At 43.0% G+C, this 26,656-nt stretch overlaps 1 protein-coding gene across 2 annotated transcripts in view; it reads left to right on the forward strand.

The window, feature by feature from the left end:
• Positions 1 to 26,656, forward strand: part of LOC129860668 (von Willebrand factor A domain-containing protein 5B1-like) — a 51,565-nt gene that overhangs the window by 15,397 nt on the left and 9,512 nt on the right. For both annotated transcript variants that reach the window (XM_055931298.1, XM_055931297.1), the window contains 12 exons: positions 5,251 to 5,361; positions 5,859 to 6,061; positions 11,874 to 11,988; positions 12,468 to 12,653; positions 12,980 to 13,187; positions 13,364 to 13,566; positions 16,255 to 16,522; positions 16,643 to 16,951; positions 21,022 to 21,156; positions 21,838 to 21,960; positions 22,653 to 22,724; positions 23,197 to 23,266. In XM_055931298.1, the coding sequence (XP_055787273.1) occupies positions 5,251 to 5,361; positions 5,859 to 6,061; positions 11,874 to 11,988; positions 12,468 to 12,653; positions 12,980 to 13,187; positions 13,364 to 13,566; positions 16,255 to 16,522; positions 16,643 to 16,951; positions 21,022 to 21,156; positions 21,838 to 21,960; positions 22,653 to 22,724; positions 23,197 to 23,266 (2,003 nt within the window). The remainder of the gene's footprint in view (positions 1 to 5,250; positions 5,362 to 5,858; positions 6,062 to 11,873; positions 11,989 to 12,467; positions 12,654 to 12,979; positions 13,188 to 13,363; positions 13,567 to 16,254; positions 16,523 to 16,642; positions 16,952 to 21,021; positions 21,157 to 21,837; positions 21,961 to 22,652; positions 22,725 to 23,196; positions 23,267 to 26,656) is intronic.

Raw genomic sequence — 26,656 nt, forward strand, 5'->3', positions numbered from 1 at the left:
ATGGTCAATGGAAACTCAGCCCAGCTCAGACTTTATTTCCAGTGCATCTGACCGTAACGTTACCTGATTGGGCCAGGCTGAGTGATGTTTGACTAACCTCTCTGTCTGTGATGCAATTTGGGCCAATGTGACTCAGATAGCTTCTGATTGTGAAGGGATGGGCTCCTCTTGCTTTGACACTCTCTGACACCCAAAGTCTGGCTTTCATCGATGATGATGCAACCATTCCTCCTCTGTTTCTTTGATCAGACAGAAACTCCCCTAAATTGCCAGGCCCCAATTTGATACCACCTTTGACTGAATATAAAGAGATTGAGAAATTTAACACCCCCAAAATGCCAGACAACTATTTGATACCACCTCTTAAAATAAGGAGGGAAAAAGAGGAGAATATGTGGTTGATCTCTAGTGTTCCGGAACAGAACCGTTATTGTCAAATCTTGAGAATCAGTAAATCATTTTATTTTTAGCTCCAAAAATATGACTCATGTCTAGTATATAATTATGTCATTTGGTGAAGTTATAATGCTAGTGATAGGCTAAACATATTTCAATTCACATGTCATGATATTTCAGTTCTTCAAGCCAAGCAAAGTCCACCCCTCTCTCTCGCTCTCTCCCCACCCATGAAATGTCAGTCTCATCTCGTGCCTGCACCAATCAAACATGTAAACAAGTATCTTACCCGATCCACAGCAAGCTGCTTTACCTGCATGTAAACAACTATCTTACCCGATCCACAGCAAGCTGCTTTATCTGCATGTAAACAACTATCTTACCCGATCCACAGCAAGCTGCTCTATCTGCAGTAATTGGTGAAATAAATTAATGAGCTAAATGTAAAAACGAAGTTGATTTCAGAGGTTTAAAAAAAATTACTAAAAGGAACTATATGAACCGTTACCTTTTGTTTCGAACCGGTTCAGAACTTTATTTTCTGGTCGGAATACCAGAACGGAACAAAATAAATAGGGGTTCTGTTCAGAACGGAACAATGGAAAATTATTTTGGTGCCAACCCCTGGTGTTGAATACACAATGTGGTGTGACATCCATATTACAGCAAAACTTGAAATTACAGTTTTTTTTTAGCGTTCTCTTTATAATAATACACTGGCCCCTTTGTCACACAGAGAAAATAATGCAAATAAATTGGATTATATGCCTCTTCTCTAGTGCACTACAAAGACGCTAAGAGTTAAGATGGTGGCGCTGAGGAGGGCGCGTATCTTGCCGATTCCTGCTCGACTTTGCAACGCTGGCAACGAAGAAGAGGATAGAAAGGGAGACTCCAAGCTAGGTTGAAAGGACAGGCTACACGGCCTCCTCTTCCTAGTATCCTGATGGCTAATGTCCAGTCACTGGAAAATAAACTTTGTGAACTCAGAGCAAGGCTTCAATTGCAGAGGGACATTAGGGAATGCTTTGTCTTTGTTTTTACAGAGACATGGCTTACGGACAATTCACTTGACTCTGCTATTCAACCAGACGGCTTTTCCATTTTCCATATGGATCGTACGGCAGCTTCTGGTAAGAGTAGGGGGAGGTATATGCTTCCTCATCAACAATTCCTGGTGTACCGAAGTTTAAAAAATCTTGAGCACCTGTTCACTATATGCTATATATGCCACTATATGCCCAGAGAATTCACTTGTGTTATTATCACAGCTGTGTACATGCCGCCACAAGCAAACATCAAGGCGCAATTCAGCGAACTGTACAAGAACATTAGCCAGCAAGAATCCTATCACCCAGAAGCAGTCTTTATTATCACGAGAGATTTTAACTAACCAAGTGTTACCAACATTTAGCCTGCGCCACGAGAGGAAACAACGTGCTAGACCATGTGTACATAAATATCTGTGACGTGTACAAAGCCATCTCCACCCCAACTTTGGCCAATCAGATCACGTCTCTCCTTCTCCCCGCCTACAAGCAGAAAATCAAGACTGAGCCACCAACACAGAGAATAGTTAGGCGCTGGACAGAGAATGCTGCAGGACTGCTTCGAGAATACTGATTGGAATATATTCAATGACTCATCCATCCAGGACTCATCCATCAATATTGAGGAATCGTCAGTCACAGGCTTCATTAGGAAATGTGTTGATGAATTGCTGTACCCAAAATAACAATCCGGACACACCCGAACCGAAAACCCAGGATAAACGGAGTAATCCGTACCATTCTGAGAGCCCGTACTGCAGCATTCAATGTCCGCAGAACAAGCCCCAACGACTCAGTGGTGTGCGACGCGTACAAGGCAAGCAGGTATGAGCTCCGCAAATCCATTAGGGACGCAAAAAGATAATACAAAAACATAATACAAACTCAAACTTGAATCGATGTTTAACAACTCAGATTTGCGATGCATGTGGCATGGACTACAGGCTATCATGGACTACCAAGGCAAATCCAGCTGTGTGGTGCCCACCGAAGCCTCCCTCTCAGACGAGCTTAAGACATTCTATGCTCGCTTTGAGGCAGACAATACCGAGCCATCCAGGAAGGCTCTCGCTGCTCCGAATGAGCAGGTGCTTTTGCTCTCCAAGGCTGACGTAAGGAAAATTCTCAAAAGAGTGAATATTCACAAAGCCGCAGGCCCAGATTGAATCCATGGCCGCATCCTCAGAGTGTGCGTTGGACCTCCCGAGTGGCGCAGACCCGGCTTCAATCCTGAGCTGTGTCGCAGCCGGCTGCGACCGTGAGACCCATGAGGCGGCGCACAAATAGCCCAGCGTCTTCCGGGTTAGGGGAGGGTTTGGTTGGCCGGGATGTCCTTGTCCCATAGCGCTCTAGTGACTCTTGTGGCGGGCAGTGCGCATGCACGCTGACACGGTCGCCAGTTATACGGTGTTTCCTCCGACGCATTGATGCGGCTGGCTTCCAGGTTAAGCAAGCAGTGCAGCTTGGCAGGGTCGTTTTACGAAGGACGCATGGCTCTCGACGTTCGCCTCTCCCGAGCCCGTATGGGAGTTGCAGCGATGGGACAAGACTGTAACTACCAATTGGATCTCACGAAAACGTCCACGACCGCAAGGCCCTCCAGTGGGTGGTGGACAACACGGGGGCCGTTTTCCCAACCATCCAGCACATCTACTTGAAACGGTGCCTGAGGAAGTATAGCAGCATCATCAAGGAACCCACATACGAGCTGTTCACTCCCTTACCGTCGGGCAGATGGTATCGGAGCATGAGGTCTGATAGAAACAGTCTCTGAGCCTGTTGGTATCTACAAGCCATCAGATTGCTGAAGACTTGAACTGGACTGACCACCTGCACCTTCTCTCCGCACCTTAACACACACACACACACACACACACACACACACACACACACACACACACACACACACACACACACACACACACACACACACACACACACACACACACACACACACACACACACAAACACACACACACACACACACACACACACACACACACACACACACACACATATATATACATATACATTCATGCTACACATTTTTTACATTTGACATTTTAGTCATTTAGCAGACGCTCTCATCCAGAGCGACTTAGTCTTAAAATAGCTAGGTGGGACAACCACATATCACAGGCATAGAAAGTAAATTTTTCCTCAATAACAGTAGATTCAGAGCTGGGGGGGGGGGGGGGGGGGGGGGTCAAGTGCAAATGCTGTCTTTTGTTGGGGGTGGTCGAGGTGAGGAGGAGGATTATTTAAGATACTGTCTGAAGAGGTAGGGTTTCAGATGTTTTCAGAAGATGGGCAAGGACTCTGCTGTTCTAGCTTCAGGGAAAAGCTTGTTCCACCAGGACAGAGAAGAGCTTGGACTGGCCTGAGTGGAAGCTGCCATCCCTTGTGCCAGGAGACCTGAGGTGGCAGAACGGAGTGCTCGGGTTGGGGTTTAGGGTTTGAGCATAGCCTGAAGGAAGGGAGGAGCAGTTCCTCTTGCTGTTCCGTAGGTAAGCAACATGGTCTTGTAGTGAATGCGAGCTTCAACTGGAAGCCAGTGGAGGAGTGGGGGTGCCAGGACAAAGAACTAGGGAAGGTTGAAAACCAGGCAGGCTGCTGCGTTCTGGATAAGTTGCAGGGGTTTGATGACACCAGTGGGGAGCCCAGCCAACAGCGAGTTGCAGTAGTCCAGACGGGAGAGGACAAGTGCCGGATTAGGACCTACACACCGCTTCCTGTATGAAGTAGGGTCGTACTCTACGGATATTGTAGAGCATGAACCTGCAGGAACGGGTCACTGCTTTGATGTTTGCAGAGAACGACAGGGTGTTGTCCAGGGTCACGCCAAGCTTCTTTGCACTCTGGGAGGGCGACACTGTGGAGTTGTCAACCGTGATGGAAAGGTCTTCGAGCGGGCAGGCCTTCTCCGGGAGGAAGAGCAGTTCCATCTTGTGGAGGTTGAGCTTGAGGTGGTGGGTTGACATCCAATTTGAGATATCTGCCAGGCACGCAGAGATGTGTGTTGCCACCTGGGTGTCAAAAGGGGGGGAAGGAGAAAGGTAGTTGAGTGTCATCCGCATAGCAATGATAGGGAGAGACCATGTGAGGATATGACGGAGCCGAGTGACTTGGTGTATAGCGAGAAGAGGAGAGGGCCTAGAACTTAGCCCTGGGGGACACCAGTAGTGAGAGTATGTGGTACACACACATCACAACTGTTGCTACCAGACTCTTATTTACTATTGCTAATACTGCACAATTTAAACACTTGCCCCCTAATTCCCCCTTCCCTGATACATAAACGTAATTCATTTACTACAAACTTCCTGTATTATACATATGCTAAAATGTCTATTCTATTCTACTAAGCCATTTACTTTCTGTTCATATTCTTATCTTTTATTATTTCTTATTGTTTCATTATCAAGAAGGAACCTGTAAGTAAGCATTTTGTTGGACAGTGTATACCATGTGTATCCTGTACATATGACTAATAACACTTTAAACTTTAAACAGTTTGTAATAACTAGCCTGATGGCAGAGAAGATCGTGTTAGAGGAGCTGTAATCTGGTCAACTGCTGCAGCCAAAAACGTTTTAACACATTTCCTCATATAGGTAAAGAACACTTGCAGCAGGTGAACAAGGTTGATTGTTAGACAATGACTTAAAAAATTGACTGCCTGGTCTGCCTGTCTTGTTTCTTTTCTTTTTCTCTTTTTGCTCTCTACCTCGCTCTTTCCCACTTTTCTCATTTTGCTCTTCTACCTCTTGACCTTGTGTTTTTATCATGTCTATTCTGTTCCCAGGATGCCATGGTGGTGATTCTGAAGAGCCTTGTGCCTGCCAGCCTCTTCAACATCATCGGCTTCGGCTCCACATTCAAAACACTGTTTACTACCAGTCAGAGCTATGATGAGGTATGAGGCTGGCAGGACATGTAGTGTTTCTGCTTTCAGGTCAATATTAATTAACTGCATGTCATTAATAAAATCTCTATTAGTAAATACTTAATCTTGCGGGACAGATTTGACAACTACAGGTAATCGAAGTATGAGTCAGAGACACGTTTGTCTATTGAGAGATCACTTTATTGGTCAATTGCAAACAATATCCAACTGAAATTTGACTTCCACTTTTAACCCAACCACTAGGAGAGGTGCAGGGGCTGCCACACTGGGCGCCTGAGGCGCTGTTGTTGTAGGGTGTTAAGTGTCTTGCTCAAGGGCACAACTGCAGGCAATAGCGTCTAGAATTTTATACAAGCAACCCTCTGGTTCCCAGCTCACTTGCCACCAGATTTTTCCAGTCAGACCCGGGATCCGAACTGGCAACCCTCCGGTTGCAGGCTAGCTTTTCTAACTGCTAGGCTATTTAATGCTACTATGCTTTTTCTCTTGCTTTCTACATTTTTCAGGAAACAGTAACCATGGCTTGTGAGTACATCAGGAAGATCCGAGCTGACATGGGCGGCACCAACATCCTGGCACCGCTCAAATGGATCCTGAGGCAACCGATGCACGCAGGTCATCCTCGCATGCTCTTCCTGCTCACGGACGGGGCCGTCAACAACACAGGGAAGGTCATCGAGCTGGTCCGCAGCCATGCCCGCTACACCAGGTAAACACACAATCAACATATACCTGTCCTTCACTTCCTCTTCTTACAGGCACTGGGGGAATCTATCAGTATGCAAACCCAGCATCCCTTACCATGGTGTAAAGGGGTTTATGAGTATTGGTAAATTGCTGTTCATTTTGCCCTAGCTGGAGGCTTCTAATCTAAACCCGTTGCAAAGTGCCCCATTTGATACCACGTGTGAATCAGATGTCCTCGAGCACCGCTTTAAGAGTTGGAATGGAATTGGACACAAGAACAATAGCACCACAACACTAACGAGCACAGTAGTCATATTACATCTGATTGGGCTTGCTAATGCATTATGCACAAAGCAAATTAACAACAAACCATTCAGACATGTCATCAAGGCTAGGGGATTTTATTGCAAAACCTTCCCAGCTAGCACATTTGGTTGCTTGGAAGTTCACATTGGTTGTGGGAATGAAGCCGTTTCCTGACCGGTAACTTTCTTTAAGTGTTCTGAGAACAGAACTGAAAATTTCACCTTTTCTGGGAATGTAAACTTTTAGATTGCAGGGAGGTTCTGAGAATGTTCTGGGAGGTTTTATTAATGAGAAATGATAGGTTTTTATTTTTTTTAAATAACTTCCACTGACTATTTCAATAAGACTTTTAATAACACAGCTAGCTTATATTGGCTTAGCACAGATAGGACACATGGACATTTATATCCTTAGGCAGTAATCATGCAAACACAAATATTTTTTTATTGTGACAAGGCATCAGTGAGATTCGAGTCTATAATCTTCTGTTCTCTATCCATGGATGGTGCTAGCATGCCCTTCCTTTTTTTTGACACGTACAAAACTGTTCATTTTTGTCTATTCAAACAGGCCTCATTTCAAACGAATCAAGCACTCATTAAGATCAGGTGTGGCCAATAAGTGGGCGTGGTCAACACACCTGAACACACTTAACAAGAAAGAGGATAGAGAGACATTTGTTGATGCTGAGAACAGAATGTATATGTTTTTAAATAACATTCTTAGAACGTTCTCTCAACATTACTAAAGTTTTCTTGTGGTTTTTATGGATAGCTTTCTTAACGTTCTCGGAACAACTGACCCTTCGCTAAGCCCCTCTCAAGAATTTGTGGCAACCAATCGCAGTGCTCCAATGGATAACAACTGTCGTCGAGTCCTACACCTCGGACAAGCTCAAGTTTAAAACATATTAAATTGAGAGTTTTCTTCAAAAAATACATTGTTAAAATGGTTAAATAATTGTACAGTGCACCAGGGGTACTTGCTACTGTGATTCCTGAAATGCAGAGCCTGATGTAGTATTTTTCGAATCTGAAATTATACTTTTGTTACATTGTTTGCTAGCTCAGCTGGTTAGCTAGCTCTCAGTCTCATTGACCACCAAATGTTGCTAATGCTAGCTAGGTAGCCACTTAATATAACATGCTTTTTGAAATGTATTTTAACTAGCTAAGTTAGCCATGTTATTAATACAACTGCCATCTGCTGTCGACATCAAGATTTGAAAGCACTAGCTAGTTAGCAGCATTGACTGCATGCTGACAGTGAATTCAGAGCCATTCAGTGGCTAGCCACACCACAAACAAATTTTACCAGGTTCTCGTAAAGCAATTGTAATGACAGTCCACCACAACATACCCGAGCATTTCCTGGTTAGCAAGGGGTAGTCTGTATTTAATTTCATTGTGTATTAAAGACACAATTTGAGATCATTCTGAGGGGATTTCGCCAGTGGTTCGTATGGGGAAATGGGCTTCCCGGGAAAATGTTGTCCAAGGTTGCAACAGTAACCAAGGGAGGTGGGGCTTAGTGAAGGGTTAATATGAGAACATTACTTTAAATATAATCTTGAGGAAACCTGTAGGAAACTTAATGCTGAAGTACTGAGATTTCCACAGAAGAACGTTGTTTCTTATAGTTCTCTGAACTATTTGAGAAGATTCCTAATGTCAAACCAGTTGGAGAACGTTCCTATAACATTACCAACATTTTAATTAAAAATGGAATTAAATGTACCCATGTTTCAACTTTTAGGTAACGATCTGTTAACCTTTTACTGCAGTGGGCTAAATCAGGGCCACAGTGATTATTGGTAGTCTTAAGCAAATCTACTTTGAAACTAAAGTATACACCTGACACACATGGTTATGGGCTTAAAAAAAGAAGACACCAGTACCATGTCAGATATAAAGTTGAAATGTATTCAATTTTGCATCCCAATATTACACTTTATATACAACACAGAAGACTGAAATATATAATAAAACTGTTTAATATAGAAACACCAGATTGTCAATCATCAAAAAAAATATATATCTTTATGAATTATGAAAAATATTAATAACATTCCACCCCTGAGGCCAAAGAGGGCACTTTTGGTCATTGGGCTACAGTACCAACAAATGTATGTTTTTTGTCAAGTCCTTAAATGTTTTGCGAATTTTTAAAAGCCAAGGAACTATCCTACACCATTCCCAGAAGGTTGTGTGATGGTTGTATGCAAAATAACCACATGACACCAACACGCTCATTAAGCTCTAAGAAACATATGGCTCTCAGAACGTTATATGGTGGCTGTGCTGTTATTGCTCAGTAATCCTTTTAAAATGAAGCTTGGAAATATGCACCTTATGTTTGCACAGTACTTGATATTATTTGGTGTGACTTCAAAAACCTGTAGCTCAATCAGGATTGGATATTAGGGGTGTGCGGGTCAGCTGTTTGTTCACCTGCAATTGCTAATAACCCATCCGCAACCTTCTGACTATACAGTGTCTTCGGGAAGTATTCAGACCCCTTGACTTTTCCACATTTTGTTACATTTCAGCCTTATTCTGAAATTGATTTTATATATATATTTTTTTTTTATCCTCAGCAATCTACACATAATACCCCATAATGCCAGAGCAAAAACAGTATTTTATGTGGTTGAAATAGGCTACTATCAGCTTTTAAAGATAGCAACTCCACAGATGGAACTGCATTCACGTTCTCTCAAGATACTGAAAGGAAAAAATCATATTTCTCCACTCCTGTTCCCGAGTCAACATTTTGCCTACATTTGGTGTATCATTTTACTGCAAGAAATGCTTAATTCTGCAGGAGTTAATATAAAGGTAATGTAAGATGTTATAGACCTGCAGTGTCCAGAGTTCAGTTTCCATTTAACCCATCTAAACAGTAGGCTACAGTTTCCTTGAGGTACCATACGCCTATTTGAAGTCAGTCTTGCGACTATCCAATTGGTATAGTATCCATAGTTTCCAAACCCTTCCCTTCTCTTTATTTTCAACTCTCCATTTCACAGCTTTTCTCTTATTGAATTAAAGATGCTCTATGCGGAAATCACTCCTCCATTTCCTGGTTGCTAAAATTCTAATAGTTTGCCTAATTTCAGTTTATGTGACAAAACAAGCAAGTATAGTGTAGAGAATCCTTGTACCATCTAAACCATTGTGAAATATATTTTACATAACCAAAAATATTGTATTTTCAGCTGTTTGAAGCTGGTGTACAAAACCGAAAGTGAAAGATGCAAAAACGAAATGTAAGAACGGGCACATAAAACAGATCTACTACTTCTTAGACTTGCTTTCAATTAGATTGACCGTTCTATAACACAAATGTTTATGTGAATTTGGTAAGGTCACTCAAAGAGTTACATATATTGCATCTTTAAACTCCAACATTGTCCTTTTCGCCTCCATGGATAGATATTGACATTTACTGACCGATCCCAAAAGCATTTGTTGTTTAGCTTGTAGGCTGTTTGGCATGCATACAGTTTGGCCTACAAAGTTTAGTCTTATGCGCAAATGCCAGAGCATGAAAGGATGAAATAAAAATGCCAATGTAACATATAGATATAAATTGCACAAGAATGATAGGCTACATTTATGGATTTAAGGTATTATTTTCTCTTTGTTCAACCCGCCCACCACCACCCGCCCTTAATCCACACAATATTTCATGGCCCTAAACCCGCCCCGCGCGGACTGCTGGTTATGAATCAACCCGCGCAACACTATTGGGTATGGTAAAGTCAAAGCAACTCAGTGTCAACAAAGTCATATGGTAATATGGTAATATTTTCAAACACTGCAGCATCTGAACATGAGGAGATGCTCTGAACATGCCCCTGAAGAATCAAAACACCAGCTGTTGATAGACCAAGACTGCCAATAACACAATACTGTCTGCAGGGAATTGGTTATTGTTTCACTTTGGTTGTTGCATCTCCAATCTTAATCCGCAGTCATCCTCTCTTGAACTACAACTGATGTAATTAACTTTAAATATTGCCCTTTTTAAAGGATGAATAACCCCTAGATGATTGGATTAGATACACAGTGGTCTGGCCAATCCGTCCGCGCGCCCAGAATCATTATCGCTCCACACTCACAAATCAGCACATCCCAGGTCAGTGGACAGAGAAAATACTAATGAACCTCTGCTACCAGGTCTGCATCACAAATAGCACCCTATTTCCTATATAGTGCACTACTTTTGACACTATGGGCCCTGGTCAAAAGTAGTGCACTGTATAGGGAATAGGGTGCCATTTGGGACACAGCCCACGTCAGACATGTAGCTATGCTAAAGGTTGTGCTTCCTTTCTAATCCCCACTGTTTGCCCTCACCAACTATGCAGAGCGGCCATCACTGGTGCATCTGCTGATGTTGAGATGGAGATTGACATCTCTAATTTGTACTCAGTGTGACATGTGAAGTGAAATTAACAAACCTAATGGGAAATCTGATAAGGAGACATGGCATTAGGCTGCATGATGATGAAAATTGACCATCAACAGAGTCCGATCATTTCTCACTCTGTGTCTCACTCTCGGTCCTCATCAGGCTAGTGATAGGTAGTTCTGCTCTTTTTACTGACTCTGATCTTTTCGACTAATTTAGTCAAAAGAGCGAATCTTTGGACTAATTTCATTAATTTGACTCAATAATGGCCAGAGCCACTAGGACCCCCTATCCATTTTTATTATACCTCAGTGCCCTTTACCGGCGAGCGATGAACTGAAAACTCGAAAAGAGTCATGAATGATTCTACGAGCCTCTTGTTCACATGTGCCGCATTCAAAACAACTGGGAACTCAGATCTGGGAGATCTCCTACTTCCGACTTCAGGGCGTTCAAGACAACTGAGAACTCGGAAGGAAACAAGCTCCAACTGGGAAAATTAGTTTTGAACGGTCATACAACTCAGAATTCCTACTCGGATCTCTGAGTTGACTTCATGAGTCGTCGAGTTCACAGTTGTTTTGAAAGCACCAATGCTGTTCACCATAGGGGGTTTATTGGAGCTGTCATTTGTTACTGAGACTTGTAAATGTGTGCTTTAAACGATGTACATTTGTTGATTGCTAGGCATACAGATTCATATTTCTTGATACATTTGAATCGAGGTCTAGTTTGTGAACTACTCTTGGTGCAATGCATTCATTGACTGCCTTGAGGGTGCCTGACAACACACTAAATTCTTCCTCTGCTCTGTCATTTGCTACATAATTCTCATTGCGGAGAATTAACTACATTTCGCATCATCTAGTTTTCTTCTGCTATGTGCAGCAAATTACATGGACTTATAAAACCAAAACTTTGCAGGGGGGTGTGTTGTAATATACCACCACAACTTTGAGCTACTGGACCATCTCAAGAGGTCTCTTTGAGGGAATAAATGTCTGAGAGATAGGGTGTCTGACGCTTATTAGACTCCGATACCTACAGACATTTTCAGGCCGCTGGTCTTTCCAGGCCACTAAGCCACTGAGATGTGAATCTTGTTTTGGCAGGTGCTACACCTTCGGCATCGGTCAGAGTGCTTGCAGGAGACTGATGACAGGACTGGCGGCAGTTTCCAAAGGAACGGCAGAGTTCTTGGCAGAAGGGGAGAGACTGCAGCCCAAGGTCCTCATTTCCAATGACATGTTTATCCTCCTCTTTGCGACAACCATCTATTCTGAATGTCATAGAGGGCCATTATGCAGTGGATGCAAATTGTTCAGACAGAGTGCTCGCCACTGTTAGCAATTAACAATTCATTTTGTTGAATAAAACGCCCATTAGAATCAGCCTGATTCACAGCATACGTTATGTTTTAAAAGGATCCTTTATTATTCCACACTCACAGGCTTACAGGCTCTAGTCTTGTTTTCACAAAACAAGTTGTATTGCACAGACGGAGGGAATGTCCTAATTTCAGTAGACAATGCGGTATTCTAGGAATCTGCGTTTCACCTCTATAATGCTGGCACTCAAGGAAGGCAATGTCATCTGCATCTCTGCCTGTACTCTCCCAGATCACTGAACATCATAAGAATAACTTCAATAGATCTCTGTTTCTATTCTATTTCAACTGCATCTCTCTTATCTGTATATTCTCCCAGATTATTAAATCGCTGAAGAAGACCATGGCCCCAGTGCTGAGTGACATAGCCATCGACTGGTTGTTCCCTGACACCAAGGAGGTGTTGCTCTCCCCAGTGGGCTCCACATTCCTGTTCCCTGGGGACTGTTTGATTGGCTACAGCGTGGTGTGCGACACCACGCGCTACCATCCCAATCCCAAATCTGTAAGTAGCCCTACACCTTGACATAAAGTGTCTATGTAATATGTATTCATATTTCTTAGTGTGATTAAGATATTGAGTCTCCTCACTCCTGAATGAGACTCAAGCACATCATCTGTTCCCCTCTATTTCAATTCAATAGATCTTCTCTATGTTAAATGATTGAAGTGAAGGATGTGGATTCTTTTTTGAAGGCTAAAATATCCTCTCTGAAAGGTGTCGAAAAGCTATATCTTGAAATGAATGGCTCGGTCAGCAACTATCAATTAATCTCTCAAGTGGTGTAGACATGCAGCACTCAAACATTTCTCTTTCAACTCTTCCGCCAGGATAAAAGGAGGCGATACAGTATGATGCATTCCAATGTGTCAGCTAGCTCAGTGTTTTACCACTCCCAAGAGGAGGACCCAGGGACGACTACAGCCTTATCTGACGGTCCAGAAATGCACAGGGACATACACTCCAGCCTGCCGTTTGACTCCTATCTGGACTCCATGTCAGAAAGCAGCCCTGGCCCCACAGAACACAAAGCCATGGGTAAGAATCTAGAGGTCTGAGATCATCTCTACCTTTCCACTGGTTCAAATGCCATTTGTGTTTAGTTGGTCCAATTCATGCGATAACGATCACTTGGTCAGACATGATAACGCGTTCAGACATGAAAACTTGTATTTGTGCACACAAATGAATGTGATCTTTTCACAAACCCATAGGAACGGACAGCAAATCGTCACCTAGAAGACGTGTGTATAGCACCAGCCAGATAGTGGAATACAACCAAAACATGAAGAAGACCTACACTCCCAGTGACCCCAGGTCTGTAGAGGGGAAGAACCCACTGAGGAGAACTCAGGTCCAGGAGCTGAATGGACAGACCAGCCCTGACTATGGAGCACAGTGGAAGACTGACTACCACGTGAGTGCAGTGTCTGTGATCTTGTGGCACTGCCAACAGATCTGGGTCTCGACCCTGGAAACTGCAGTTCGATTCCTATGTCCCCTCTTCCTACTGTGTCTCTGTCCTCATCTATCTCACACTCTACTTATAACCTGAGGAAGAATGACTACGAGGGGAATTGTTCAAAAAGAAAAACATGTATAGAAATCATTAGAAACATGTCTTAATATGATACACATGGTTCATTGATTTCAATCTTCAAATATAATCGTTTAAGTGACAATCCAATTTAACCACACAAAAGCAATTCAAGAAACACCACAGAATACCTAAGACATTGGCGCAAAAATAATAGGCTTTCATGGTAAAAGTAAAAACCATTATTCTGGAAAATATTGTTTTTTACAGGTTGATCTTGCAGCATATGTCATTTTGTACACGAACATGAAAACCCCAAATCTCTTTCGGAAAATTATATTGTCTTTTCGATAAGATATGCCAGGAAGTCAGTGTTGAAATTGCAGTGACGGTGGATGAGTAATAATGGCGTGGGAGAAAGCGATCTGACCCTGTGCTGAGTTGGAGTGTAATCAAGAATACAAAAGAGGAATGTTCTCTCATCACTAATGAGGGCCACCATCATTTCATGAATGATAATGGACTGTCTGAAAGTTGCCCAGAGCGCATTGGTATAATGAGGCAAGGCTCACCTGTCATTCCATGGTTTCTGCCCTTGTACAAATGATATACTTGGAATTTGACTTTGATCTGCATAGTGTGATAGTTACTAGTGCACGCAAGACTTGGTTCTGGGTGCTGAAATTATTGACCTGCTTATTAAGACAAAACAGGTTTTATGATCATCAACAGAAAGCATATAAAGAAATATAAGAAAACATTTTATACAAATTGACATCAGCTAATTCAAATTATGGCATAACCCATGTCATAAAAGGCGTTGTTCTTGATTTAGTGCAGGTATTCCCAAGCAATGCCGTCGGGGGTACACCAAATAAAAATGTGATTACATTTTTTCTCGCCTGAGTAGCCTCGTTTCACTGCCAAAAATAAAAAGCGAAATAACAACACAATGTCAAATACAGGTAGCCTAGTCAAATAATTAACATCCAATCACATTAACCGTTACTCTCTCGCGGGAATTCCACTAACGGTCCGTATGTAGCCAAACGTAGCTGCTGATCATGTTGGTATCTGTACTGATGGCGCAAAAGCCATGACAGGGAGGCATAGTAGAGTGGTAACACGCGTGCAAGTAGTTGCTCCTGGGAAGCCCCTTGGGTGCACTGCAGCATCCACCGAGAGGTTCTTGCTGCCAAGGGAATGCCTAACAGCTTGAAAGACATTTTGGACACTGCAGTGAAAATGGTTAACTTTGTTAAAGCAAGGCCCCTAAACTCTCGTGTATTTTCTGCACTATGTAATGACGTATCCGGGTGATGTTTTTTATGATCTGAATCTAGGATTACAAGGACTCTCCGCAACTATATTCAATGTGCGGGACAAAATTCAGGCTATGATTAAGAAGTTGGAGCTCTTCTGTCTGCATTAACAAGGAAAACACACAGGTCTTTCCATCATTGTATGATTTTTTTGTGTGCAAATGAATTTAAGCTTACAGACAATGTCAAATGTGATATAGCGAAGCACCTGAGTGAGTTGGGTGCGCAATTACGCAGCTACTTTCCCGAAACGAATGATACAAGCAACTGGATTCTTCATCCCTTTCATGCCCTGCCTCCAGTCGACTTACCAATATCTGAACCAGAGAGCCTCATCGAAATTGCAACAAGCGGTTCTGTAAATTTTTTTATTTAATCAGAAGCCAATGCCAGATTTCTGGATTGGGCTGTACTCAGAGTATCCAGGCTTGACAAATCATGCTGTTAAGACACTGATGCCCTTTGCAACCACGTACCTATGTGAGAGTGGATTCTCGACCCTCACTAGCATAAAAACTAAATACAGGCACAGACTGTGTGTGGAAAATTATTTAAGACAGACTCTCTCAAATACAACCCAACATTGCAGAGTTATGTGCATCCTTTCAAGCACCTTCTTCTCATTAACCTATGGTGAGTCATTTACAATTTTCAATGAACAAATAAGGTTTTATATGTAAGATGGTTAAATAAAGAGCAAAATTGTTGATTGTTATTATTTGTGCCCTGGTCCTATAAGAGCTCTTTGTCACTTCCCACAAGCCGGGTTGTGACAAAAACTCACACTCATTCTTATGTTTAATAAATGTATTGTATAGTGTGTGTGTGTGGCAGGATTACAATGATGGCAAAAAACAACATTTGAGAGTGCGCTGACCTTGGAGCTAGAGAGGGTACGCAGCTGGAGGTTGAATGTTTGAAGGGGTACGAGACTATAAAAAGTTTGGGAACCACTGATTTAGTGTAATCAGTAGAATGGGCAAAAACACTTTGCTCTGATGACTGAGTCTATCATTACTGCATGCACAATGCCATCACTGTAATGGTCCTTATTAACACTTAAGTGAGCTTCTTGCCTGACTGGGCATGGTCGCATTAGTCTGTGTTCGGTTCACAGTCGTGGAGAGTAAGTCAATGGATGTATTGCAATTATTCTGGACATAAATTAACATTTCAATAAAGTTTAATAACATCTTTGGTCATAGTATTTAGCTAAACATGTATCTTTATGTCTAACCCCTGACAGCCACAGCTGGTGAACCTGTGTGCCACATCTGCCACGGCTTCCAGGGGGCGTACTACCAACGGGGCTTCTCACAGACCTTCCCCCCATCTGGAGTGGGCTCCCCAAGAGGTGGACCCAGAGCAGGCCCAGTCCCCCGGCTCCAACCTGCAGGCCGGAGCCACCAGGAGCAGGGCTGACCCAGAGCACGCTCCAGGAGGAACCAGGAGCACCAGTGGGGAGGACTGCTCCTCCTCCACTGACCCTTCTGTCGGCAGCTTAGGAGACGCAGGTGCGTCCACAACTACAGCCCTCCCACTCACCCTAACATTGAGCAATGGTAGACACACTAATCTATTCAATAACTGATATCCCAGACAAGATGTCTAACTACTCATTGTTGTGTTACCAGACTGCTACCCCAATCAGCTGTGTGAGATAGAAACCCCCCAGGAGCCTTCAGCCACGCCAGACCTGAACACCACCCCTGCCTGTCAGGAAGTGGTGAAGGGGGACTGTAAGGCTGTGGTGTCGGGCCTGCTCTGCGGGAAGCCAGTCAAGTGGGAGGTGACCTTTGATATAAACCCCTACCTGAAGGGCAGAGAGCGGGAAGAGAAAGTTCACGAGGAACTGTGGAACGAAACGTTCCATCATCTGGCTGGACGTTCCATTATTCAGGATTTTGAAAACATGGCAGATAAGGAGTGTGAAATTGAGCATGGTGCGTAAGACATGGGTAATATCTCATTGCTCAAATGTGACCGGATTCAGGATCGGGGTGTTTGATGTGATTTCCTACATCACAGTATGGCTGTGAAAATATATATTTTTTGTTGTTGCAGAAATGCCTTCTTGAACATGTTAACTTTCATATGACTTACAAATTTGTATGAGATCTGTAAATATGAAAAACAAATCTCAAAATGAGTTTAGCCCAGTAGAAAGCACTGAGCTATATAGGGACAAAGGCAGGATCCATGATTGGCTGAGATAAGGGATGGGGGATAATAGAGAGACTACATTCTGGAGGACAATATCATGCTGACTCATGCGTTTACATATGAATTCTTAGAGATGGGTGGGGCTAAGGCTTAAGTTGTGAACATAGCTAAATGGTAGTAAAAATAATTTAATGGCATTTTTCTCCTACTTATCTCCAAAGTTATATAACACATTGTAGCACGCTCAAGGGGTTGGGGTTTCCACATAACCAAGTTCAATAACAAAACATACACCTCTAGCACAATTAGAATGCAAATGGCAAGTTTATTAGGGATTGTTGTACACTGGGGAAGAAGGGGGAATTCCCCAATTACTTCACAGTCCACAAGCCATTCTCGTTGTCTGTTCCATTCTCCAGGGGTAATCCTAAAACTCGGGTCCTCAGCCAATCCGGTTCAGTACACAAGGGGGTTAATCCGACAGTCCAGGTCACAACGGGTAATCTCAGATAGTATTCTCTCTTCTCCCACTCTTCATAACGCACGTTGCTCTCCTTACTCTGCCCCTTTGTGCAGGTTGCTTCCTCCTTTATCCCCAAGCACTCCCTTGCTTAACGACCTACAGCAACGCCTTGTTGGTGCTGGAAGTCCATATAAGGCTCAGGGGTGGAGCCAGTGGGCTGCAAGATATCTCCCCTCAATAACCACCCCTCCCTGCTGTCTGCCACAGACCCCACCCCTCAGCTCTGACCCTGAGGGAGGGGCGGTCCAGCTCCCTAGAGCATCCCTCCTGGAGAGGGCATCTGCATTTCCATGGGCTACACCTGATCTGTGGACGACAGAGAAAGCAAAGGGCTGTAAGGATAATAACCAGCCGGTGATGCGGGCGTTACTGTCCTTATTCCATGACATCCGAACCAATGGTTCATGGTCTGTTACGAGGGTGAAGGGCCGTCTCAGCGTTTCCAGCGCCCACTTGATCGCTAGACATTCTTTCTCCACCGTGGAATATCTTTGTTTCGGCGGCAACAGCTTCCGGCCAATGTATATGACTGTGATAGGATGGCACCCACCTCTGTTTCGTACGCATCGGTCTGTACCACCAGTGATTTGGAGAAGTCCGGTGTCACCAGCACGGGTCCAGAACACAGTGCTCCCTTTAGGTCCTGGAAGGCTTTCTCCGTCTCCTCGGTCCACATCACCTGGGAGGGCAGACGGCTCCTGGTCAATTCTGTCAGGGGACTGGCTAGGGAGGCAAAGTGGGGAATAAGTCTCCGGTAGTAACTAGTCAACCCCGCAAACATGCGTACCTGCTTCTTGGTGAGGGGGCGGGGCCAGTCCCAAATCACCTCCACTTTCTTCACCTTTGGTTTGACACATACCCTCCCGATCATGTACCCCAGGTACTCAGCCTCTCGCAAGCCGAGCCGACATTTCTTTGGGTTCGCTTTTAGCCCCGCCTCCCGTAAGGCCTGCAATACCGCGCTCACTTGGTTTAGATGTGTCTCCCACTCGCTCCCCTGGATCACAATATCGTTAATGTATGCCGCCGCGTACTCCGGAGAACCCGGTCCATCAACCTCTGGAAGGTGGCCGAGGCCCCGTGCAGCTTCTTATAATGGAACAGTCCGTCCAGGGTGGTGAAAGCAGTTTTCTCCTGTGCCTCGAGAGCTAAGGGCACCTGCCAATAACCCTCTGTCAGGTCGAGCATGCTGACAAATTGGGCAGTCCCTAGCTGTTCGATTAATTAATCAATTCGGGGCATGGGGTAGGCATTGAACTTTGAGATTTAATTTACCTTTCTAAAATCATTACAGAATTGAAAGGTGCCGTCTGGTTTCGGCACCAACACTATGGGGCTGCACCACTCACTATTTCACTCTTCGATTATATCAGCTTCCAACATCGTTTTGACCTCGGTGCTGACAGCCTCTCTCCTTGCTTCCGGTAGGGTCTCAACTTCACCTTTGTCCTGGGTTCGGTGATGATGCTGTACCAGATCGGTGTGTCCTGGTTCACTGGAGAACACATCTTGCTTTCGGCCGACCAACTCCCTCAGCTCCTGCTTCTGGGCATGGCTCAGCTGCTCCCCCATTGGCACCTCCATCGGCTCGGTCTCTGTGGTAGCCTTCTTCGGGGAAATAGAGAAGAGTACATCACATGCATTCCATTTCTTTTGCAAATTCACATGGTAAATCTGGGTCAGATGCCTACGTCCCAGCTGTCTGACCCTATAGTTAACTACACCTACCTTCTCAATGACTTTGTATGGCCTGTTCCATCGGGCCAAAAACGTACATTCTGAGGTTGGGACCAACACTCTGTCTCCTGGCTGAAAGTCCCTTCATTGTGCTCCTCTGTTGTACACCCGCACTTGGGCCTCCATCATGTGTTCCCGTACCAGGGGCCACAGGGTTGCCATCCAATCTCTTGTGTCTCCCACGTGCTCCACCAAGGTCCGGTGGGGTGATGGTTGCTGTTCCCAGGCTTCTTTTTTTGGTTATCTCCCTTACAGGAGTTCGAAGGGAGAGAATCCTGTTGAAGCTTGGAGCATTTCTCGGATCGAGAAATCAGATAGGGTAGCAGTTGGTCCCAATTCTTTCCATCAGCCTCCATCACCTTCATCATCTGCCTCAGGGTTTGATTGAATCTTTCCACCAATCCATCGGTCTGAGGGTGTTACACTGAGGTGCGCAACTGGGTTGTTTTCATTAGCTTGCATAGATTCTTCATGATTCGTGACATGAACGGGGTGCCCTGGTTGGTCAGTTTCTCGTCAGGAATGCCTACCCTGGAGAACAGCATGACCAACTCACATGCAATTCCCTTGGTGACCATGGTGCGCAGGGGAACGGCTTCTGGGTACCTGGTGCATAATCCAGAATCACCAGAATGTATTGGTGCCCTCGGTTGCTCTTGGGTAGAGGTCCCACCAGGTCCATTGTGGCCTTGCTGAAAGGAACTGAAATAATTGGTAGGTGGAATTAAGGGACAGTGAAAATGGGGTTTTGGCGCCACTTTCGGGCACTCGGGGCAACTACGGCAATATTCTTCCACTGCTTTCTTCACTCCTGGCCAGTAAAATCATGCCTTGATCCTGTCTAGGGTCTTCTCAACCCATAGGTGAGCCCCAAGAAGATGGGAGTGTGCCAACTTCAGGACAGATGGTACAAAGGGACGGGGCACCAACAACAACTCCAGACATTAGTCATTCTTCTTCATTCTTCTTCACGGCCTGATATAGCAACTTCTTTATATAGAAATGGGGGTAGGTGATTTGACTTGCCCCTCCACGGGATTTCTGTCCACCACCGTCACCTACTGGAGAGCGCTGGTCAAGTTGGGATCCTCCAGTTGGGCCGTGCCAAACCGGCCCGCTAGAGAGGCGGGCTCTGGTGTCACCTCATGGTCCATTGGGAACATGTCTTCCAGACTCGCCACCTCTCCCTCCAGTCTGGCTTCCAAAGCCACCTGTTGGCCTTCCACCAGTACAACCAGCTTAGCTTGGCTGGCTAACTATTTAGCTTTGAACGGAAGAGAGCATATCAATTTATCTATGACCACTTTTGATGGTCGTGAGCATCAGGGGTTTAGCAGTTAGCCAGCTCTCGGCCAGCCTAATTATATCATGCATTTGTGATCGGGGGATGCTGTAAGATCATACGCCCAATCATTGAATCGTTGTGCCCTGCTAATCAAGGTGTAACCATACCGGTGCAGGATTTCCTTTTTCAGCACCTCGATTGTCTTTTATTGTTTTGTTTTGGTAATAGTTTACTTCTTCAAATCAGTTTTATAATGGAATTTATGTAAATCAAAGATGATAAGGTGACAACATGTTATTTTCCAGGTTCTGGCAGAAGATGCCAGTTGTATGCCATCCACACCAGCAAAGCCTGTAACATTCTCAGTAAATACACTGCATTTGTCCCTGTTGATCTGGACACTAATGAATACCTACAGACCTTAATCGACTACAACCCAGGTGAGACACTCCTGTTCATTTTTATTTGTTTATTTTTATTTAACCTTTATTTAACCAGGTAGACCAGTTGAGAACAAGTTCCCATTTACAACTGTGACCTGGCCAAGATAAAGCAAAACAGTGCGACAAAAACAACAACACATAGTTAAAGCTGAAGCTCGTTTGGAGGTTTGTTAACATAGTGTCCAAAGAAGGGCCAGATGTATACAGAATGGTGTCGTCTGCATAGAGGTGGATCAAAGAATCACCAGCAGCAAGAGCGACATCATTGATATTTACCCCAGTTGTTGCAGGGGTTCAGAGCTGTTGGCCGAGGTAGGGGTAGCCAGGTGGAAAGCATGGCCAGCCGTAGGGAAATGCTTATTGAAATGATCGATTATCGTAGATTTATTGGTGGTGACAGTGTTTCCTAGCGTCAGTACAGTGGGCAGCTGGGAGGAGGTGCTCTTATTCTCCATGGATTTTACAGTGTTCCAAAACTTTTTGGAATTCTTGGTATGCATACGTTCACATTGAATGGATGGGAGTTTTTTTAATGCTTATTTTATCCATTGACACTTCGTCAGACCTTTATTAAAATCAAGGTAACTTTGTCCTTTAATACCACAAATGTGTACAGTTCTAAGACTTCTGTCATCCTTTTGGTTAGGAAATACACTGTGTCTCTGTTGGGTGTTTCAGGTGAGGGTCTGAAGTGGGGCTCTCGCTCGGGGAGCAGGAAGAACCAGGGTTACTCCATCGGACTGGGCCGCTCCCAGTCTGGCTGCATGTCAGAGGAGGCTGAGGACGGGCATCTGCACCCCAGTAAGACCTTTACCATAGTAGAAGAATGTGTGAAAATGTGTGACAGATGATAGGTTGAAGAGGTCATACGCCTGCCAAACAGACAGATCTGACAGGTTTTAGTCATTTCTATATGAAAAGCTTCATTCCAAAACGCTATTTTCAGAAATGTTGGTAAATTAGCTTTTATTGTTTAAAGAAGTTCTGAAAGAGGTTGTGTGTTTTTTGACTATCTAATCGTGGCATGGGGTTGTGCAATGACAGACATGTATTTGTTTGAAATCTATCAATTGATGGTTTCATTTCAGAGAGACAAATATGTTTTTTGCAAAACGCTATATATCCGCCTCACTCTCAGAAAAACAAATAGTACTGCTAGGTTTTAAACAGTCAAATAACTATATTTAAAAAAAATAACTGTACAAAGGACACATTTGTGAACAATATATTTTTTTAAAGTTTGAATCAATGCAGTTATGTGAGTTCTGTATGTAAAACATTTACGTTTTATATTTTAGTCATTTAGCAGATGCTCTTATCCAGAGCGACTTACAGTTAGTGCATTCATATTAACATAGCTAGGTAAGACAAGCACATATCACAGTCAAATGAATGAATATGCTTTGAGTGTTTTACCTGTGTAGTATACTATTCATGTTGTCCACAGTGAAACTTTTCAAATGACATTGACCTATCTTTTTGCTGGGTTTTAGGTGTGGAAGATGGGGCCTCTCCATGCAGCACCCCCTCATCATCTGGCTGGGAAAGAAGCAGCTTTACAAATGGTGAGTTTTTATCTGGCCTGTTTTGCTTTCAAGGAAAATAACTGGCTCGCAAATAATATTAATGTCTTCATTAAAAAGCCCATTTGTTTTCTTATGGTCTACATTGATAGTGTCTAAACATGCACGCTCACACACACGCTCACACACACACACACACACACACACACACACACACACACACACACACACACACACACACACACACACACACACACACACACACACACACACACACACACACACACACACACACACACACACACACACACACACACAGCTGCTAGATTGTGTTTGTCCTCTGCTGTGGCTTCCAACCTTCTGTGGGTGTCTTATCTGTGTACTGTGTGGTGGTGTCATGTGGAGTGTAGTCGTGATGCTCAGGGGAGAGAGGAGGGAGAGCTAAATGGAAAACTAACGTGCCCTGACTGACTGTCTCTCTCTTTATTTCTCTTTCTCTCTCTGTCTCTCTCAGCCCCCCAGAGGAGCCCGTCTGTGACCTCAGACCAATCACAGAAGTTGGTGGAGAGCCTCTTCTCAGCCAGGTGGGTGATGGAGAGGGCCAGGATGGAGAATAAAATACTAACTTTTCCACTAGTGCTGTCTCATTGCCAACTGATAATTGTTACTTCCTGTTACTCTATATTCTGAGGGCACCTGCTAGGTCTAGTGACTTCGAGTTAGGACTGACCCCATTTAGTCGATTGATTGATTGTTTGGTCGATAGGCTGTTGGTTGACCCAGATTCGTTTTTAATTTTTCCCACCCTCATGACAAAGTGAAAACAGGTTAACATATTTTAGCTTTTAAAAAAAAAAAACAGAAATACCTTATTTACATTAATATTAAGAGAATGATGAGGGAAACATTTAAATTTAATACATTTTAGAATAAGTCTGTAACATAACATTTGGGAAAAAACATTTTTGCACACGAGACACCTGTCTGATTCACGCCTGTCTGGGTGGACTAATCCATTGCATAGGCCAAAGGGATGGCACACCAGTATCACCAGTAGTACATTTATCCGATCATTATTTTCCATCATCTCTCATCTACAATGTTTGTTATCCCGGATCCGGGAGCATCCTCATCAAAAAATCTGACTAGCATAGCCTAGCCTAACGGGACAGGGATATCATATAATATAATTTTCATGAAATCACAAGTCCAAAACAGCAAATGAAAGATAAACATCTTGTGAATCCAGCCATCATTTCCGATTTTTAAAGTGTTTTACAGCGAAAACACAATATGTATTTATATTGGCTAACCACAATAGCCAAAGACTCAACCGCATATTTTCACCATGTTTCTACCGCATAGGTAGCTATCACAAAACCGACCAAATAGAGATATAATTAGTCACTATTCAAGAAACAACTTCATCAGATGACAGTCTTATAACATGTTATACAATACATTTATGTTTTGTTTGAAAAATGTGCATATTTGAGGTATAAATCATAGTTTTACATTGCAGCTACCATCACAAATAGCACCGAAGCAGCCAGAATAATTACAGAGAGCAACGTGAAATACATAAATACTCATCATAAAACATTAATGACAAATACATGGTGTACAGCAAATGAAAGATAAACATCTTGTGAATCCAGACAATATTTCCAATTTTTTAAGTGTTTTACAGCGAAAACATAATATAGAATTATATTAGCTTACCACAATAGCCAAACACACAACGTATTTATTCACCGCAAAAGGTAGCTATCGCAAAAACCAGCAAAATATATTAAATAGTAAATAGTAGCATCTAAATATCATTAAATCACAAGTCCAAGACACCAGATGAAAGATACACATCTTGTGAATCCAGCGATCATTTCTGATTTTTAAAATGTTTTACAGGGAAAACACAATATGTAAATCTATTAGCTAACCAAGATAGCAAAAGACCAAACTTTTTTTCCCACCATTTTTTTCCTGCATAGGTAGCTATCACAATTTCGACCAAATAAAGATATAAATAGCCACTAACCAAGAAACAACTTAATCAGATGACAGTCTGATAACATATTTATTGTATTGCATATGTTTTGTTAGAAAAATGTGCATATTTCAGGTATAAATCATAGTTTACCATTGCAGCCACCATCACAGCTCTCACCAAAGCAACTAGAATAACTACAGAGACCATCGTGTATTACCTAAATACTCATCATAAAACATTTCTGAAAAATACTTAGCGTACAGCAAATGAAAGACAAAGATCTTGTGAATCCAGACAATATTTCAGATTTTTTAAGTGTTTTACAGCGAAAACACAATATAGCATTATATTAGCTTACTACAATAGCCAACCACACAGCAGCATTGATTCATGCACGTTAGCGATAGCGAATAAACCAGCAAAAGATATTACATTTTTCACTAACCTTCTCAAAACTTCATCAGATGACAGTCCTATAACATCATATTACACAATACATATAGAGTTTGTTCGAAAATGTGCATATTTAGCGGCACAAATCGTGGTTATACAATGACAAAAGTAGCCAAGCTGCCAACAATATGTCGGGAGAAATCTTGGGAGAGGCACCTAGTCTAATCAGTGACTAATCCTAAACTTGACAAAAAAATACAGGTTGGACAGCAAATGAAAGATACATTAGTTCTTAATGCAATCGCTGTGTTAGATTTTTAAAATTAACGTTACTACAACATACAGCGTGCGTTAAAGCGAGACCGCACCGAGATTAATGGCGGAATATGAGTTTTACATTTTTCAACAGAACAACGAATTAACATCATATATAGTTCTTACTATTTGATGAGCTTCCATCAGAATCTTGGGCAAGGTGTCCTTTGTCCAAAAGAATCGTTGCTCGGTTGTAGATTGTCCTCTTCAACGTTCGAATTAGCAGTAAACATTAGCCATGTGGGCGAGACGTGCCCAAGTCCCTAGAAGGCAGCACAAATAAATATCCGAAAATCGCAATATACTGATATAAACTGATAACTCGGTTTAATATAACAACATTATGATGTCTTTAACACCTATATCGAATAAAAACAGAGCCGGATATATCTAAGGGCTATAACGGGAGCGTTCTAGAACGACAGCCAGAGCTCCTTTCTGCGTCCTGGCGAAGAGAACAAAGGACGGTCCTCACGTTCCCAGCCCATTTATAAGCTCTCAGATCTGCCTAGCAACACCATTTCAATTCTCACTATTCACTGACATCCAGGGGAAGGCGTATGCAGTGCATCTCAACCAATAGAAGACAGGCAGATTTATAAACCGACCTCAGAACAGCCAGCAGATTTCAGCATTCTCACATCCTCATAGGAAAATTGCTCTAACTCCAGTTCTGTTTTACTCACAGATATAATTCAAACGGTTTTAGAAACTAGAAAGTGTTTTCTATCAAATAGTAATAATAATATGCATATTGTACGAGCAAGAATTGAGTACGAGGCAGTTTAATTTGGGAACGAAATTATTAAAGTGCCAACAGCACCCCCTATTGAGAAAAGGTTTTAATGCAACCGCCGTGTTAGATTTAAAAAAATAACTTTACCATAACATACAGCTTGCGTTATTGCGAGACAGCGCTCACCAAAACGGCGGAGAATAGGAATCAACATTTTCCACAGAAATACGAAATAACATCATAAATTGTTCTTACTTTTGCTGAGCTTCCATCAGACTGTTGTACAAGGAGTCCTTGGTCCAGAATAAATCGTTGTTCGGTTTTAGAATGTCCTTTTCTTCTGTCAAATTCGCGCCACAATGCTAGCCAAGGTTGATAACGTTCCCATCATCTCTCGACGCAAAGAACGGAAAACTCCAAAAGTCCCAATAAATGTTGAATAAACTGATAAAACTCGGTTAAAACCTACTTTACGATGTTATTATCACATGTATCAAATAAAATCAGAGCTGGAGATATTCGCCGTGTAAACCGAACGCT

The sequence above is a fragment of the Salvelinus fontinalis genome, chromosome 8 (assembly GCF_029448725.1).
Source record: "Salvelinus fontinalis isolate EN_2023a chromosome 8, ASM2944872v1, whole genome shotgun sequence".
NCBI lineage: Eukaryota > Metazoa > Chordata > Actinopteri > Salmoniformes > Salmonidae > Salvelinus > Salvelinus fontinalis.